The sequence below is a fragment of the Lagopus leucura genome, unplaced genomic scaffold (assembly GCF_019238085.1).
Source record: "Lagopus leucura isolate 7727_CA_CO unplaced genomic scaffold, USGS_WTPT01 Super-Scaffold_100001, whole genome shotgun sequence".
Taxonomy (NCBI): Eukaryota; Metazoa; Chordata; class Aves; order Galliformes; family Phasianidae; genus Lagopus; species Lagopus leucura.
The window spans coordinates 100612980-100630897 of NW_024962262.1; the positions used below are offsets into that span (position 1 = coordinate 100612980).

General features: G+C 40.4%; 1 protein-coding gene across 1 annotated transcript in view; it reads left to right on the forward strand.

The window, feature by feature from the left end:
• The first annotated feature begins 3383 nt into the window (after positions 1–3383).
• Positions 3384–17918, forward strand: part of LOC122177753 (ephrin type-B receptor 5) — a 52490-nt gene continuing 37955 nt past the window's right edge. Inside the window, exon 1 of the mRNA XM_042867458.1 lies at positions 3384–3634. Coding sequence (XP_042723392.1) covers positions 3541–3634 — 94 coding nt within the window. The 5' untranslated portion in view covers positions 3384–3540. The remainder of the gene's footprint in view (positions 3635–17918) is intronic.

Consider the following 17918-nt stretch of genomic DNA (forward strand, 5'->3'; position numbering starts at 1 on the left):
AAGTGTATTATAGGAAAGCTCATTGTACAGGCCTAGAGGAGCCAATTAACAAAAAAAAAAAAAAAAAAAAGGAAAAAGAAGCATTCTTTCAGTGGGACAAAACAAGATGATCTGGAAAAGTTCTTAGATTTGAGAAAGTTTTTTTTAAGTATCCTGTGTGGGGAAGTTGTACGCAAACATTGGATTTGGAGGAAAGGATAGAGGCTTCTATAGCAAGGACAGGTAATCTGAAAGCAGTTTTGGAAGAAATAGTAAGCTGAGAAAGTCACAGAAAGGGACTTGTATGCACAGCAGAATTGGGCAATGTAGAGGTTGAGATAGTTTGAGGTTTCTGTTTAAGTAGTTTGTTGTAAGGAGGAAACAGTAGGGGAACTGAAGAATTTTAGATGGGTGTCTTTGAGCGCAGTCAAATTCTGCGTGCATCAAGTGCTGGCAGGAAAGGCACAGCAGTAGTTAGCAGTGTGCAGGCCTGGCAGTCACTATTTCAGGGAGGCCAGAACTTTTCTCCAACTCCTCTATGTGCTTTGTTGATATTCTCCTTTACCCTTCATTGTGGTAAAACCATTTTTTCATCAGGCTGTAGAAGAGGCAGAATCCAAAAATCTGACAGATTTACCTTTTTAACTGCTAAACTAAATCTAGCTTTTTGCTTTAGCCACAATTAATTTTGGGGAAAAATAACTTTTGAGTATAGTCCAGACAGAAGCCATATGGTGCATTATAAGGAGTCCCAAAATTTACGGGACACAGGACCTAGTAAAGTAAATTGGACACGTGTTGAAAGAGGCATAGATGCACAAGCAGGGAGGAAAGGAGAAACAAAAGATCTCTATGGGGACAGAATTATTTCCATGGCTTCATGGTGGAAGACTTGCTTAGTTGTTTTGCAGTAGCAATCTGATTTGCTCTTTACATATTGCACAGTAATTTCACAACTAGGATGAAATACCTGTAGCCAGAGCAAATTTATGTTCTGTTTCCTGCTTTGTCATTCAGAAGTTGTGTAACTGAAATAGTCTGAACAGTGGACTGCTTCCATCCCACTAATGGAAATGAAAAGATATTTCTTCAATTTTTGATTTTTATTTCTGCATTTATCTGTTTTCAAAATTAATGTTTAAAAGTCCCTATATCGTAAAATTTGTCTGGCCTGAAAAAGGCCTTTTGGGTATTAGAATATTGGAGATTAGCTGGGAGGCAGAAGCTGAGTATTAATATTTGCACCTAGAGCAGTCAGACAGGCAGTCTTGTTTCATATGGCTCAAGAAATAGTCTGCAACCCTTTTTTTGGAAGACACTGCTATGTGCTAGCAAGACAGGTTGGTTTGTTTAGCAATAGAGATTAGTACATCAGTTTAAGAACCAACATATTTGTTTGGTGAAAGGAATCCATAAGTAATATTATGAAACATTTCATTTCAGCTTTAGTGAGTGATCAGCCTTGTTTTTCCTCCATAATTTTGCACTGGGGTCATTATAGAATACTTTTCTGTCTCAATGATTTTGTCTCAGAAGAAGTATTGGAGTCACAATAGAATACTTCTATCTTTTATCTGAAAATGTGCAGGGACATTTTCCTTGGGTTCCACGTACACTGTTTTTCAAAAATTGGCTCACTGTGGACTACTAAGCAACTGAAATTTTCCATGCTGGGGAAAAGTGGATGAAAGCAAGTCAGAGGTTTCAGTGACGAAGCTGATGGTGAAAAAAGGGAAAGAAGTAAGTGGCCACTCGACTACCCTCAATGCAACTGAGCATGCCCAAAGAGACATTGTCACATATCTGTGAGACCTTGGAAAAGTGAATATGTACTCCAGTGTACTGCATATGTATGTCTTAACTGTTGAAACCTAGAACCTGAACTCAGAGAGGGTGCGTTTGCTCCTCAAGTCACCTGGTGTGTGTGCATCTTGAGGAATAAAGGAAGGCCGCTTTCTAACACCACATAGGAGTTACAGTTTTCTTCCCAGATTTCAGATGACACAGGAGGGTTTTCTGATCATTCTGCCTGAAATTTTTCTCCTTTTTAGTCTTGTATTGTGATATTTTTCTCCTGTGGTATTTACAAGATTATTAAACTAATACATAGCACCTACATTACCTCCATCTCATTGTGTAATCTTCACTTTTACTCAGTCATGTGTAACTGATTTTCTTTTCTTCATAAATAACTTCCTTGAATCAAAGTTTTCTCTTCCCTTCAGTTTCATACATCTTTTTTTCTGATGTTCAGGATGCTTCTGGTTTGGTATTTTGAGTTCTCAGTAGGAGTAATGCAGAAGAGAACTATCCCATTTCATATGGTAATTTCTGTTCATCTTTAACAAAGCAAATCGAATTCCGCTCCACTGCCTGATCTCATACTTTCCAGGCTGCTGCTTCTCTTCCACTTGAAAATTGTTCAGTCTCCCCTTTGCAGGGTTTTCAGATAATTTCATTGAACCTACCCTTTTTTAATTACAACTCTTCCCTTCCCTATCTCAGCTGAGCTACTAGACCGTTTCTTATTTATATTGCTTGATATATATATTTTTCTCTTTATCTCCTCAGCCATGCTTCCCTGTCTTCCCTGTTTTCAGCGAATTGGGCAGATAGGGCCAGAAATACTTTCCTTAGTAAAATTGTTGTACTGGGTTGATGTAATGCAGTCTTGGATTAGGCTCCACGCTTTCCCTCGCTGTGAGAGCAGCCTTGATGTCAGGTACTCAATAGCAGTGTTGTCATGGGCTTTTTTGTTTACCTGTTTTTTACTAATATAATAAATTTGGATTTGTAGTCTTTTCTTGGCTGTGATGCAGGCTCGCTGTTTGACCTAAAAATCATTTGTGCTTGCTTCCTGACTAATGACACATTTATAGGAAAAAAATGCTGTCCATCTTCAGTACTGTTGTGTAGCAAGATGTTTACATGGACATATTCATGCTTTTGAAACGTAGTTACTTTTACAGTGAAATATGTCAACAATGCAGATTTGTTATTACCAGAAACGATGAAAACTCTTCTGTTGTGGTTACTGCCAAAGACAAAGTGTAATTACAGGAGGTGAAATTTAGAAACAACGCAGAGGAATTGGAATGGAAACCTTTTACAGTACATTGCCAAAAATACAAATAAATGGTTAAGACTCAAGAATACACTGTATATCATCTAGGAAATCCACTCTTGCTGATGCCATGAATGTCTCAAAATCTGTGTTTATTGGCAGCATACAAAACAACTGAGAATGAAGGGTGATGGGTGGGAGGTATGGGAATATAGTATCTACTGGGTCTTTGCCACTCTCTTACCTGTAGCTCAGTAGTAAATTATACAGTAAGACTATAAATGTCAGGTCTGTATTATTGTGACTTGACTTTTGTTTCCATCTCTCTTTCCTTAACCAGTATTTCAGTGTGAAGATCTCTGCTTTGACTTGATGTCAACGGTTTATGGGCTGGTTCCAAAACACTCAAAGGTATCAAAGCACTCCAAGCAACCTCTGAACAATTCAAGTGAGTCGTGTGTGTTTATTTGATATGTTGGAGTCTACAGAGAATCTTCATGGATTCTAATGCTGACATCAGTGCAAGAAGAGTGTCAGGAATGGATTGGCTCTGGATGGTCTGCTTCTTTCATCTAGTCACTTCGCTAGAAGGTAAGAATCAATTTCATGTAATTCTTAAGAGAATTTTCTTTAGAGGAAAAAAGTGTTTTCAGGATGCTTGTTCTACTAAAGATGATCATTAAACAAATGTCTTTCTTGGTTATGATGGTAATCACTAACTCCTGAGATATAAAGAAGTATTCATATTGATTCTAGAGGAAAGGGCAGTATTGTATCTAGAGAGAACAACACTCATATGAAAAACTAGAAATATTCATTAGTGAGACTGCTGGCTACCTCAGAAGTGAAGGTCTTAAATAATAAACCTACTTGCCCCAGGAATAAGCTGATTGTTCATGCTTTGCATGTATTTGGTTCTTGTGTTCCTGTTCTTGCTGCGTATTAGTGAAGTAGTCTCTAAAGATTTATACTGTTCTACAGATGTCACGGAATTGTCTCTAGATCTATCTGTGTCCATGATGGGGACAGCAGGCCCACAGGCCTACAAAAGAAAAAGAAAAGTGTCAGTGGTTCACAGGCTGGTCTGGCTTGGTCCTGTGACTAATGAGACAGAGGACCCACAAACCCATACTCGGGAAAGGGGAAAAGGGGGAAGGGCAGGGAGATAGTAAATGGGTCTAATGGGTCTAGAAACAGCAGTGGCAATGATCTGAGGAATGTTAACTTACTAAACATGATATCAGAATGCAAAATAACACAATAGAACACAATTTAATTGGAATTGAAGCCAACAAATCAAACAAAATGAGAGAGAGTGTCCAAACCGAAGACCTTACTCTAAAGCTGCAGGCAAAAAGCAGCAAGGCAGCACGCACTTCTCTGCAGCAAACAAAGAGAGAGGCTCCTGAGCTGCCAGGGGCTCCACCTCTCTTCCTCTGGGCGCAAAGTCCTCTGGGGAATGCAGCCCCTTGCCTCCCCCTCTGAGAGCCAAGCACCCAGAAACAGTGGTCCACGGAACTGGAACATTAACTCTTTAACTCCCAGTGCTTTGCATGATGTTATGATGTGAAATACTGACAACAAAAAAACAATAATATCACAAAGCCACAACAACAGGGCAACATACAGAGGGCTGAAATCAGGAATTTTTGCCCCTCCATCTGAATCATTTGTCTCAAAAAATAGACAGGGAGAGAATGCTTTGCGTTAAGAGGAGGTAGCCTGTGTTAAACCAGCAGAAAAGGAGACAAAAGGAAAAAAGAGTGATGAGAAGACAGAAAATTTAGGAAAGGGGGGAAAAAAAACTAAGAAAAGAGGAGAAGAAAGAATAGATGATAGGAGGGAGGATTGTGAGCACAGGATATGAGATGGCAGCTATGGGAGTAAGATGTAGAAAATCAGAGGTGGTTTTGAAAAAATCCTATTTGTTTGAAGAAGTATCCTTGCAGCTGCGTGTGCTCACTGAACTGCACTACATTGTGATGAATGCTCATCTCTCTCACACATGAAAGCTTCCGAAAAAGGAGAAGAATCAAAGGGGGACAAGGAAGGAAAGCCCTGGAGGGACAGAAAGGGGAGCAGTGGTGATCTAAGAAACAGCCAGTAAAGAATGGATAGAAAAAGTGTTTTGTTTTGTTTTGTTTTTCTTACAGTGAAGAGGAAACCTTGCTAAATTATTTCTTCACTTAATAGAAGCAGAGGGGAACGAGGGGGAAGTTCAGAGAGGAAATAAAATATAACAAATCCTTAAATATTTGAAACTGTTCATTACTGATTTTTTTTACATTATTTTAAAAAGTACAGTAGGTGTTATATGCTTGTGTAACTGGTAGAGGGAACTGAGATGCAGAAAGCAGGGAAAATGTCTAGATATGAAGTAATTCAGTGGTGCCTGCAAGAACATTTTTAGAATCTCTCCTGTAATCTTACAGTCATGACAGACTTTAGGAAAATACTGTGTGATACAACTTCACAGATCACATGTATGATAGAATAGGGCAGTTAAGAAGTGTGGCTGTCCATAAGCTGAAGTACAATCCTCAACTCAGTCAGGGAAGACAGAATCTTACGTTGTGATAGTATTATGTCATCCTGGGTTCAAACTCCAAAACTCATTTGAATCACAGATGTATTTCTGTTGTTGTCAAAAGGCAAATAACAATTATGCATTAGTGGAAGGAAAGTAAATGATGATTACCATGTAAAAAAATACCATTGGTTTATTACAGTTATCCATAAGAAAGAAACAAGGGCCATAGACATTCTGTTAACTTGCGATCATACGTAGTAAAAACTTGAAAATTCAGACTAGAGATTTAAGTTGAGAAATATAAAGAATATTCACTTTGGTCTTCAAGAAAACTTACAAAAATATTTTAGTCTAAAATACTCTAAAATGCCAATATTCTTAGTGACTGGAAAAAAAGACAACATCACATCCATTTTTAAGATGGGTAAAAAGGGTGATCCCAGGAACTATCAACCTGTCAGTCTCACATCTACTGGGAGAAATCATGGAGCAGATCCTCCTGGAAGTTATGCTAAAGCATGTGGAAGACAGTGAGGTGATATGAGAGAACTAGCGTGGCTTCACCAAGGGCAAATCCTGCTTGATCAACCTAATGGCCTTTTATGATAGTGTAACAGCACCAATGGACAAGGGAAGAGCCACTGATGTCATCTATCTGGATGTCAGTAAGGCCTTTGACAGTACCTTACAACATCCTCCTCTCCAAATTGAAAAGATATGGATTTGATGAGTGGACTGTTCAATAGACAAAGAACTGGCTGCAGGATTAAATCCAGAGAGTGGTGTTCAATGGCTCAATAACTGCATGGATAAGGGTGATGAGTTTAACCCAGAGGTTAGTGCTGAGACTGATACTCTAATATCTTCATTAATGACATTGACAGTGGGATCGGGTACACTCTCAGCAAGTCTGCTGATAACAGTAAGCTGTAGGGTGCAGTCAACACAGTAGAGAGATATGCTGCCATCCAGAGGAACTTACAGGCTTGAGCAGTGGACCCAGGTAAAGCTCTGGATTTACTGAATCTCACAATGCAAGGTTTTGCACCTGCATTAAGGCAACATCCACTACCAATGCAAGCTAGAGAGTAAAATGACTGAGTACAGCCCTGCCAAAAAAGACCACGGGTACTGGTGGATGACAAGCTGCACATGAGCTGGCAGCTTGTCCTGACAGCTCAGAAAGCCATCTATATCCTGGGCTGCATCAAAAGAAGTATGGTCAGCAGGTTAAGATAGGTGATGTTGCCCCTCTGCTCTGCACTGATGAGACTTCACGTGGAGTACTGTGTTCAGATGTGGAGTCCTCAATACAGGGGAGGCACAGATCTGTTACAGCATGTCTAGAAAATAATTCAAGGAACACCTCTCTTATAAGGACAAACTGAAAGAGTTAAGGCTGTTCAGTCTGAAGAAGAGAAGGCTCTGAGGTGACCTGATAATGGCCTTTCAGTATCTAAAGGGAACCTACAGAAAAGAAGGAAACAGACTCTTTAGTAGGGTCTGTTGTGATAGAACAAGGGGAAATGGTTTCAAGCTCAATGAAGGTAGTTTTAAGTTAGATATTGTAACAATCAGAAAGATTAATGTGATACAATGGTGATACAAGATGTGTAATGACAAACAGACTAATACAATAGAACGGTGTTATAAGGGAAGGAAAAAAGGACTGTTCACCCATCTCTGAAGATCTAGGCTAACAGGAGGAATCTCCAGAAGGAGACTCTTTCCTAGTGGCAGTCAGCCCTTAAAAGGTGCAGTCAGGCTCCGTCCCTTCCAGTTGAACAGGTGAAGGCAATTCACCTGTGCTCCCAGGTCTGACCTGGTCCTTTCCCCAGGTGCTCAATCAGTGGTTCAAGCCATGACTCAACAGTTACCATATAAATATAAGAGAAAAGTCTTTTACAGCAAGAGCGGTGAGGTATTGGAGCAGGTTACCCAGAGATGTGGGTGTCTTGTCCTTGGAGACTTCAAAGGTGAGGCTGGACCAGGTGCTGGGCAACCTGATCTTGCTGTGGGTGTCCCTATTCGTTGTGGGGGATTCGGACTAGGTGGCCTTTGAAAATCTCTTCCAACTCTAAGGTTTCTATCATTGTGAAACACGTCTCAACACTAGCAGAAGAAAATTGACTGCATGGGTAAAATCAATCAAGACAGTATTTTTTCCAAGATTTTCTGAGTCATTTTTTTCTCAAACAAAACTTCGAAATTTTCTATCAGTGGAAAAACAATATTGCTAAAAACTTAATATGAGTAGTTAAGGAACAGAAGGAGAAGCTGGAGAATGGAATAGAAAAATAGACAAAATATTCAAACCAGCCTTCTATACATTCTTTAGAGTTATATATGCAGAATGCTTTTCAAACATAATGAATGCAGTACCCTTTTATGGTACCTATTCGAACTTTAAACTCCTCAGAACTAAAGAAGTTCTTGTGTGCTCTTAAAAATACTGTTTGCTGTTGTCAGTGGTAAATTTTTTATGTCTAAAAAGAAGTCATTAGGCTGAATTGATTTAATACAGTTCTAGAGTGGAAAGTATCTATCCAAAATTTTCCAGACATGATATGTAGAGTAAAAAACAATTTGAATGGCAAGTATGAGGTAAAACTGCTTTGGAAACCAAAGACGTTTGTGAACTTGTTATTCTAACTTTATACGACAAAAGATTGCTCAGTGTTTCGCATTAAGATTGCACTTTACAGAGTCTGTGGCTTTTCAGGAGTTTCTGAGATTTTAACTTTGGGAGCGTTATTTTTCTAACTTCATACTGGGTGATAAAAATGTAGACATTGTTTTTCCTTGTTTTTGAAAAATTATGAAATAAAAATGTATAGAAATATTATTTCTGTGAGTAGCTACTCCTGTATGCTTGGTATTTCTCTTTACAGTTTGTCATTTAATATTTCTGGTAAATTAACCCTCCTAATCATAAGAGCTAGGGAAACACAGAATTTAAAAATGGTTGATGAGCTACAGTCAAAATATTGGATAGTGAATCATAACTCATTAATTAAGTAGCTCTTATTAAGGCCAACAATTGAATTTTCTGTGAAATATTGGTTTTGATTTGATTTATAAATGTTTACAACTGTAAACACAAGCAGAGTTCATTTCGCAGTACCAAAGAAGTGATGTATTCTGTATGTGAATAACTGTGTTTATTTTACAACAAATGATCCAGATTGCTGAAAGATTGGACAGACTTTCTAAATGTCTTCTGGAAGTTTAAGATATAGAGAGGATAATACTGCTTTGGTAACTTCTTATATTAATGTGCCTCCTTAGTAAAAGGGAAATATGGACACAGAAGTTAATCTTCTGAGTAAAAATGCTTGAGAGAGATAGAATCCACCTCACAAAGCAAGGCAAAGATGTTCTTGTCAATTGGATGGCTAACCTCATGTGGGGGGCTTTATAATGATATAGGGGAGAGAGAAAGTAAATAGCAGCCTTGTGAAGAAGCAATTATCAGAGAATAAAAGGCATAGGGTGATGTGATTGAGAAGGTGTCACAAAATCAACAAAATAGGGTGTAAGCAATGTCACCTTCTGCACTTGCTCGTAGGCAAGGAAATTCCTGTAAGGCATTGATACGGAGAACCCCCCCAACCTTTTCTTGGAACACAGCACACTGGGGTGTCCCTGTTAATTGCCTGTGTACTAATGCACATATTATCTTGAATTAACAAGATTGAATTAGATACGTGTTGCAGGGCTATGAACTTGTTGGAATCACAAAGAAATGGTGAGGTGTTTCCTGTTACTGAAGTATTGCAATGGAGGGATACAGTCTCTCCAGGAAGGATAGGTTGGGAAGACAAGTAGTGGCTGTTGCTTTTCGTGTGAGGGAAAAAAGCTGGAGTACTTAGAACTCTACCTGGGGATGGATGAGGAGCCAGTTAAGGGTTAGGATTAAAAGGAAGACAAGCGTAGTGTTTTTCTTTTTTTTCTTTTTTTTTTTTTTTTTTGCTGCTAGCCATCTGACCAGGGAGAAAAGTAAGTGAAGCACTCAACAGACAGACAACTCATGAGGCTCTGATCTTCATGGGGAACTTTAAAATTTGTTGGAGGGACAACACAACAAGACAAGCAATCTGGGAGGCTGCAGGAGTGCATTCATGATAAATTCTTCCTGGAAGTGACAGGAATCAATGAGGAAAGCTGTTAGGCTCATATTTGCCAAAAAGGAAGTGTGAAGGTCAAAGACAGCCTTGTCTGCAATTATCATGAGATGGAGGAGTTCAGTATCCTGGGGGCATGCAGAATGGTGAAAATCAAGCTCATAACTCTGGATCTCAGGACAGTAAACTTTGATCTCTTCAAAGATCTTCTTGGAAGAATCCTGTTGAATAGGGACCTGCAGGGAGGAAGAGCCCAGGAAAGCTGGTTAATATTCAGGGATCATCTCCTCCAAGCTCAAAAGCAATCCCTTTCAATGAATAGGAGATTGGGCAGAAACACTAGGAGACCAGCATGGATATGAACAAGGAACTCCTGACCAAGCTTGAGCACATGAAGAAAATCTACAGAGTGGAAGGAAGAATGGATAACCTACAAGGAGTACAGAGTCGGTGTCAAAGGAGAAAGCTAGGAAAGCTAAAGACTTAACAGAATTGAATCTGGCCAAGGGTGTCAGACAACAAAAAAGGCTTGTGTAAGAGCACTGGTGACTAAATGAAGACTGACACAGATCTGGGCTTTTTGCTGAATGAGTTGAAAGCACAAGACATGGAAAATGTTCAGGCACTTAATTCATTCTTTGCTTCAGTCTATGCTAGCAAGATTAGCCTTCATGAGACCCAGAGACCAGGGAGAAAGACTGGAGAAAGGATATAACCTTAGTGGAAGAAAGTCAGGTTAGGAAATACTTAGACAAAGTTGACATACTGAAGTCTAAGAGTGATGATGGAATGCACCCATGAGTGCTGAGGGATCTCGCAGATGTAGTTGTGAGGCCACTCTTGATAATCTTTGATCAATCATGATAATGGAGAGAAATGCTGGAATACTGGAGGAAAGAAAATGTCACTCATGTCTTTGAGAAGGGCAAGAGGAAGGACCTTAGAAACTGTATCGTATACTTGGGAATACGATGGAGATGTTAATCCTGGAAATCATTTCAAGCTATGTGAAAGGGAAGAAAATTGTCAGAAGTAGATAGTGTGGCTTCATCAAGGGAAAGTCACATTTGAGCAACAAGATAAGCTGCTGTGATTAAGTGACTAACCTCATAGATGATGAGAAGGTCGTGGATATTATCTTCCTGGACTTTCTTTGACATATGATTCTCATAGAAAAGATCTGCATAGATAGACTGGATGGGCAGATAAGTTAGGTTGATTGAAAACTAGTTGAATGTTCTGGACCAGAGGGCTGTGATCAGTGGCACAAAATCTAGACAGAGACCAGTAACTAGTAGCATACTAGCAGCATATGTGATGTACTGCATCTGGGGAGGGACAGCTCTGGGCACCAGTATACATGCTGAGGGCTGACAGTTTATCTGGAAAACAGCCTTGTTTTAAACACCTTAGGATTTTTGGTGGTCAACAAGTTGAACATATATAAACAGTGAGCCGTTGTTGCAAGGAAAGGGCTGTATCGGGCAAAGTATTGTCAGCAGGTTGAGGAAAGTGATCCCCCCCTTCTCAGCAATGGTGAGGCCACACCTGGAGTACTATGTTCAGTTCTGGGGTCTCCCAGCACAAAGAATGATACGAAGCTTCTGGAGAAGCTTTCCCATCCCAGTTGAGAGCCGTGAAGGTGATTAAGGGGACTGAAACACCTATGGGAAAAGGCTGAGAGAGTTGGGAGTTTTTAGCTTAGAGAAGGCTCACGGAGATCTTAAGAATGTATGTAAGTACCTGAGATGCAAAGAGGACAGGCTTTCTTCAGTTGTGTTAGGTGACAAGACTGGAGATAGTGGTTACAAACTGAAACATGATAGGTTCTGTCCCAACATCAGGAAACATCTGTTTAGCAGTAGATGAGCAAAATAATATGTTACTCAGAGAAGCTGTGTGGTCCCCTTCCCTGGAAATATAAAAGGTTGTCCTAACGTAGATCTGTGCAACCTGTTTGAGGAGAGAGTTGGGCGAGATGGCTCCCAGATGTCTCTTCCATCTGGGAAATGAAATGAAATAGCATTTACTTTTGTTATATTTTGTTATGTTACAAAGGAAGTTTGAAATGATATCAGTTTATTTGAAGGGGAAAAAAAAGTGAAATTACTTTTTTTCTCATAGAATCACCAAGATTGGAAAAGACTTCCAAGATCATCCAATTCAACTGTCCACCTACCACCAATATCTCCCCAGAATACCGTGTTCCTTAGTACAGCATCTAAATGTTTTTTGAACACCTCCGGGGGCGGTGATTTAACCACCTCCCTGTACAGCCTGTTCCAGTGTCTGACCGCTCTTTTTGAGAACATATTTTTTTCTAATATCCAAAATCAACCTCTACGTGAGGCCATTCCCTCTAGTCCTGTCACTACTTACATAGGAGAAGAGGCTGACCCCGACCTCACCACAACCTTCTTTGAAGGTCTCCCCAAGCCTTCTCTTCTCCTGACTAAACAATTCCAGTTCCCTCAGTTGTTGCTCATAAGATTTGTGCTGCAAATTCCTCACCAGCTTCATTGGCCTTCTCTGGACATGCTCCAGGGTCTCTGTCTTTCTTATAGTAAGAGGCTCTAAACTCAACATAATACTTGAGGTTGTGGCCTCACCAGAGATGAGTACATGGAGACAATCACTTCCGTGCTTCTGCTGGCTACACTATTTCTGATGCGTGCCAGGATGCCATTGGCCTTCTTGGCTGTCTGGGCACACCGCTGGCTCACGTTTAGCTGAGTGTCAACCAACACAGTCAGGTCCACTTCTTCCACACAGTCTTCCAGCTACTCTGCCCCAAATCTGTAGCACTGCATGGGTTTGTTGCAGACAGACAATTGGAAGAATCCACAGAGGGTGTGCCTATGCATTTATTTTGTATATGTATGTATGCTTATCAGTGAGCAAGAGTGTCTGAATAGAAGCAGCTGGAGTGGGGAATGCAAGATTTAGGTGCTCATACATTCAGGTGCCAGCAAATGGACAAAACATATACCTAGAGGTCAGTTACTGGGCGGTCGATGTTTGAGGACAGTTATTTCAGGGATCTGTACAGTATATAAATACATATATATATTTCCCACTAACAGACCTGCATCCTGACCAACCAGAAAGGTGAGCAGGATGAGGCCATTGGTGGTGCTGTCATAACTGGTGAGTGTTTCTGTCTGTGCTGATCTTCTTGGCTAGACATATATATATATATATGTGTAATGCCTACGTGTTTGTGTGTATGTGCCTATTGAGAATTCACACTCAGCCTTGCTACTGGTTGGACCCGGGGAACATTCAACCACTGGGTTAAACTTGGGCACACTGAGCTGGATCAGACTTGCTTCTGACAGATGACTGGATTAAGCAGAACCTAACAACATGTTTTTAGACAAGACCAGAAAATGGTTTTCCTTTCCAGAACTCTCAGAATATTCACAGTCTCTCCCCTTTTTCATGTTTAGACATGGTCATGAAAGGAAGAAAACGCCCAGTAATATTTCAGTTATTTTCAAGAAGTATGTGAATCCAGAGGGCTGTGCTGCTTAGGCATTCAGTGGCACAGCAAGGCAAATTTCCTGAAGGCTATATCTTATGTTAGTACCGTTTGCCTTATTTACCAATGTAAGCTTGGAAATACTCAGAATTCAACTGGATGAGACCTAGAGCAATCTACTGTAATCTAGCCTGGTCTTGAGAGGGATACTGGACAATATGACTTGTACACCTCTGTTCCATCTTGTTTCATTCTGTGATTCTATGGTTTGATCATTCTTAGCACCACCTTCTAAAACCACAGGTAAAGGAACTGTTTCTTTGTCTTCTTAAGATCAGATTTAATCTCTGGCTATGGATTGGCCTAAACTTGGGTTGTATAACTCCCCATTGCACCACTCTACTGTTCAAATGCTGAGGACAAGTGTGTTTCAGTCCAGAAAGCTATTAGGCCATCTCTGCCTTCGAGGATGATGTCCCAGAGTCAGTCATCCTTGGGTGAACTGTCATCTTTTTGCCCCAGGGCAATATTTTGCCTATAACGCAGGCAATATATTTCAGTGTCTTGCTGAAAGCACTGAATAACCTGAACACTGAAGAAGATTATTAATATGCCTATTATCATCAGTAGTAGTGGCTTCCAGTCTCTGCCAAGTTGAGCTTGATATTGACATCATTATACAATGCAAATGAAGAGATTGGTTTGTGTTTTAAGAATAGGCTGCTGCCTGTACTAATCTTTGAGATTTTTTTTACCCTTTCTAGCCTGTAAGAGCAGGAAACACTGAAATGCATATATAGTTAATTCTGAACTTGCCTTAGGAAGACTACTGTTTGATTGTTGTATTGAAGATCATATTTTTTCTTAATTTAGGGAACAGAAATGTAGGAGAATCTCTCCTAAGCTGTTTTTATTTTCTTTAAACTAAAATAACAGTCTCCATAAGAAACTGGAATCTCATACTTGCTAGAAATAGTAAGATTAAAGCAGAAGTCAAGGGAGAATTTTCATCACCTCTTGTGAAATCTTGTGAAAAACTCCAGATTACCCAGATATCCTGATTATTCCTCAATTTTAATCCAGTGTGGAATATCATTACTTTGGTGCTCTGAGGTTACCTAATTAAATGTCCTTAGTATCATGGACTGTCCTGGTCCTGGGAGTGATTTGCTGATTACAAGACCCTTGGTTTTGAATGAGATAGAAATGGTGCAAGCCAATTTTTTTTTTGTTTGTTTGCTTGCATGTTTTTGTTTGTTTCTTTGTTGTTTCTTTCCAGACCAATAAATTCAACTGAACAGATCATTGCTGAGTGTGCTGAAGCACAGCAGAATACTAATCTGGCTTGGCACATTGAGAATATGGACTAATACATCAGTACTAATGAACTGGCACAGTGAAAGCTTACACCTGTACACTGGCATGTAATTATCTATTCTGTTAAAATACTGTAACAGTCCCTTGTCATGGCCTTGTCCCATGCCACCTAATCATCTCCTAAACCTTAGCAGACAGACTGCATACAATCATATGGTTCTGTAAGTGCAGGGTTTTTAGCCATGTAAACATGACCTGTACTGTGTCAGTTGTTCTCAGAATTAAACAGCTTGTTAGATTTATGAGTATGTGCAGCCAGTGGAGCTGGGGAGTTGATTTGAGGCATATAACCAGTAGGAGAAGAGGAAACACAAAGGGACATTTGTGCACTTTTTTTTTTTTTTAAATGATTCCTAACGATATTTACTGTGAGATGTACAGTTATGTGCTTCAGGCAGCCTCTGTATGTGGAATATTCATGTGCTTGATAAAACATACCTTGCTTACTAATGAGAAGCCATCTGGAAAATATGCTTTCCACTAGTCATGGCAGAACCCAAGCTACTGAGCAGGTATTTTCAGTTTTCTCTCTTTTCCTGACTTTTTTTTACTTTTTATCTATCTTTCCCTGTACTGATATTTTTTCCTTTTGTTTTCTCCCAGATTTTCCACAGTATAGTTGCATTACACTTTGGTAAAACAGATGCACTCGGAAATGATTAGAAAAAAAATAATCATTCTTTGTTTAAAAATGACCTCATGTTATTTCAGCATGTCAAAGACATGCCTGGGAACCCAGTGGTGAAGGATTGACAAGACATGACATGCAGTCCCTCAGTCTGTGCAGTTCAGTCAGTAGTGTTCATTGGGGAATGTGAAGTCCTCCTGTTGGGACAACCTGGACAGGGACCATGCTTCAAGAAGGCATAGGCATTTCTCAGATATTTTCTCCTCAAATGTGCTATCTTAGCTTGAGTAATAAGGTGCACAGCATTTCATGAAGTCTGTTAGATAATTGTAGTGAGGTCTGGCTTAGCAATAAGCAGTAGCTCTTTCCGTTTCTGGCAAGCCAGCTGGGATGTTTTACACTGCTTTTGAAGCTGAGAACTGCAGTTGCTCCTCAGAAAATCCTAAGAAATAATTCATGTAGGAAACATAAGTGCTAGGACTTGCTGAAAGCTGAGGTCTGGATAAACACAGACAGTTGTTGATGTTTTCCTTAGAATGGCTCTACTCTATTCTTTCTGCTGATTTCTCCCTTTTTGAAGGAGGACCATTCCATTAGCCAAGGGGGAAGACTCACAGTATGTATAACCCAGCAGCTAGGACTGTCATAAGCATCTGCACTGCTCAAGGGCTCTCATCCAATCTAACAGTCAAGGCAGAATGGTGGGCACTTTTCTGAGAGCAAAGAATGCAGCTCTGGGTGGGAGATCTGCACTGTTTACTTCATTGCAATGCAGTCCTCAGATTGCAGAAAGTACCTAGACCTTTCTCCTGAGCCAGGTAGCTGATTACACCTGCAAAAGGTGTGCCAAAGTAGAGAATATCCTGCAAACAAGTGCTGGCACCAGGAGGTGGTGAGGAGGCTGCAAGACATTAGGGAATCTAAGAAGGAGGTAGATAGCCTGTACCAAATGCATTCTGCAGTGGATCCACATTTCATGGCCAAACAACCAAAAATTCCCCCACTGGCACACAGCAGACAGGGGGGCCAATAACATGGAGGGATGGAAGCTTGGGACAGCAGGGCCTAGCAGGAAGAAGATACTTCCCCTGAGGCTTGAGGTGCCATTGCAGATCTGCTTCACCACTGCAGCCTGAAGAGGAAAGACTCTCAAATCTCGTATCAGGAGAGATGCTGGAGGTGACTAGTACAGTCTGGTCCACTCCTAGGTTGACAGGTACAACTAAGAAAAGGCAACAGGTGATAGTGGTAGGCAACTTTCTTCAGAGATATTGAGGCACTCATTTACCAACTTGATGCACTATCTAAAGAAGTGTTTTTTATTACTGGAAGCTCGTATTGGGATTGTAACTGAGAAGTCATACACCCATTATTATCCACTGCTGTTTTTTCATGTGGGCATTGGTGATACAGCCAGGAGCAGTCTGAAGAATATCATGAAGGATTACACAGCCATAAGGGCTGCAGTTAAGGGACTCTGGAGTGTGGGTAGTTCTTTCATCAATCTTCCTGGTCAGAGAAAAGGAATATTAAAACAGGGAGCTGAATTTAGCGAATCAACAGATGGTTACAGAATTGATGCTACAGTCTGGGCTTCAGCTGCTTGAACTGTGAGACTTGCTTTGAGAGAAACCTGGTCTACTGGCCCATGTAAGCCTTTCTTTGAAGGAGATGGGTGGCTTGATGATTTGAGATATGGAGAAGGCTGAAGTACTTGTTGACTTTTTTGCCTCAACATTCACTGGCAAGTGCTCTAGCCACATTTCCCAACACATTGAATACAGAGGCAGGGACTGGGAGAAGTGAGAATCACCCACTGGAAGAAAGCAGATTCAAGGCGTGGGGAGATACAAGCCATCTGATTTCTCCTCTGTTCCTGGTAAGATCATGGAGCAGATCCTCCTGGAAACTATACTAAGGCACATGGAAAACAAAGAGGTGATTGGTAACAACCACCATTGCTTGACAAATTTGGTGACCAACAAGATTAGAGTACTGATGGATGGTGGATGAGGGACAAGCAACTGACACCATCTACCTTGACTTGTGCAAAGCACTTGCCATTGTCCTACACAGTATCTTTGTCTACAAATTTAATTGAGCTTGGAAGATGGACCACTTTGTGAGTAAGGAATTGTCTGGATGGTCACACTGAAAAGGTTGCTATCAATAGCTTGATGTTCCAGTGCAGACCTGCGACTAGTGGTGTTCCTCAGGGGTCAATATTGGGATTAGTGCTATTTAACATTTTTGCTGGTGACATGGACTGTGGGATTGAGTGTACCCTCAGCAAGTTTACTGATGACACCAGGCTGTGTGTTGTAGTTGTGCTGGAAGGCGGATACCATCCAGAGGAACCTTGACAGTCTTGAGCTGTGAACCTTATTAAGTTCAACAAGGCCGAGTGCAAGGTGGTGTAGCTGGGCTGGGGCAATCCCAAGCTCAAATACAGGATGGATGGAGAATAGATTGAAGGCAACTCTGATTAAAAGAACTTGGGATATTGGTTGGTAAGTTCAACCAATGAGCTGACAATAGTTAAAAGGGGGCCAATAAGAAAGGCAGGGAAAAAACACATTATTCTGGAATGTAGTGATAAATTGAAGAGTAATAGCTTTAAACTAAAGGAGGGTAGATTTAGATTAGATATTAGGATGGAATTATTCACTATGAGATTTGTGAGGCTCTGAAACAGGTTGCCCTGAGAAGTTGTTGTGAACTTTTAAGTCTCTTCC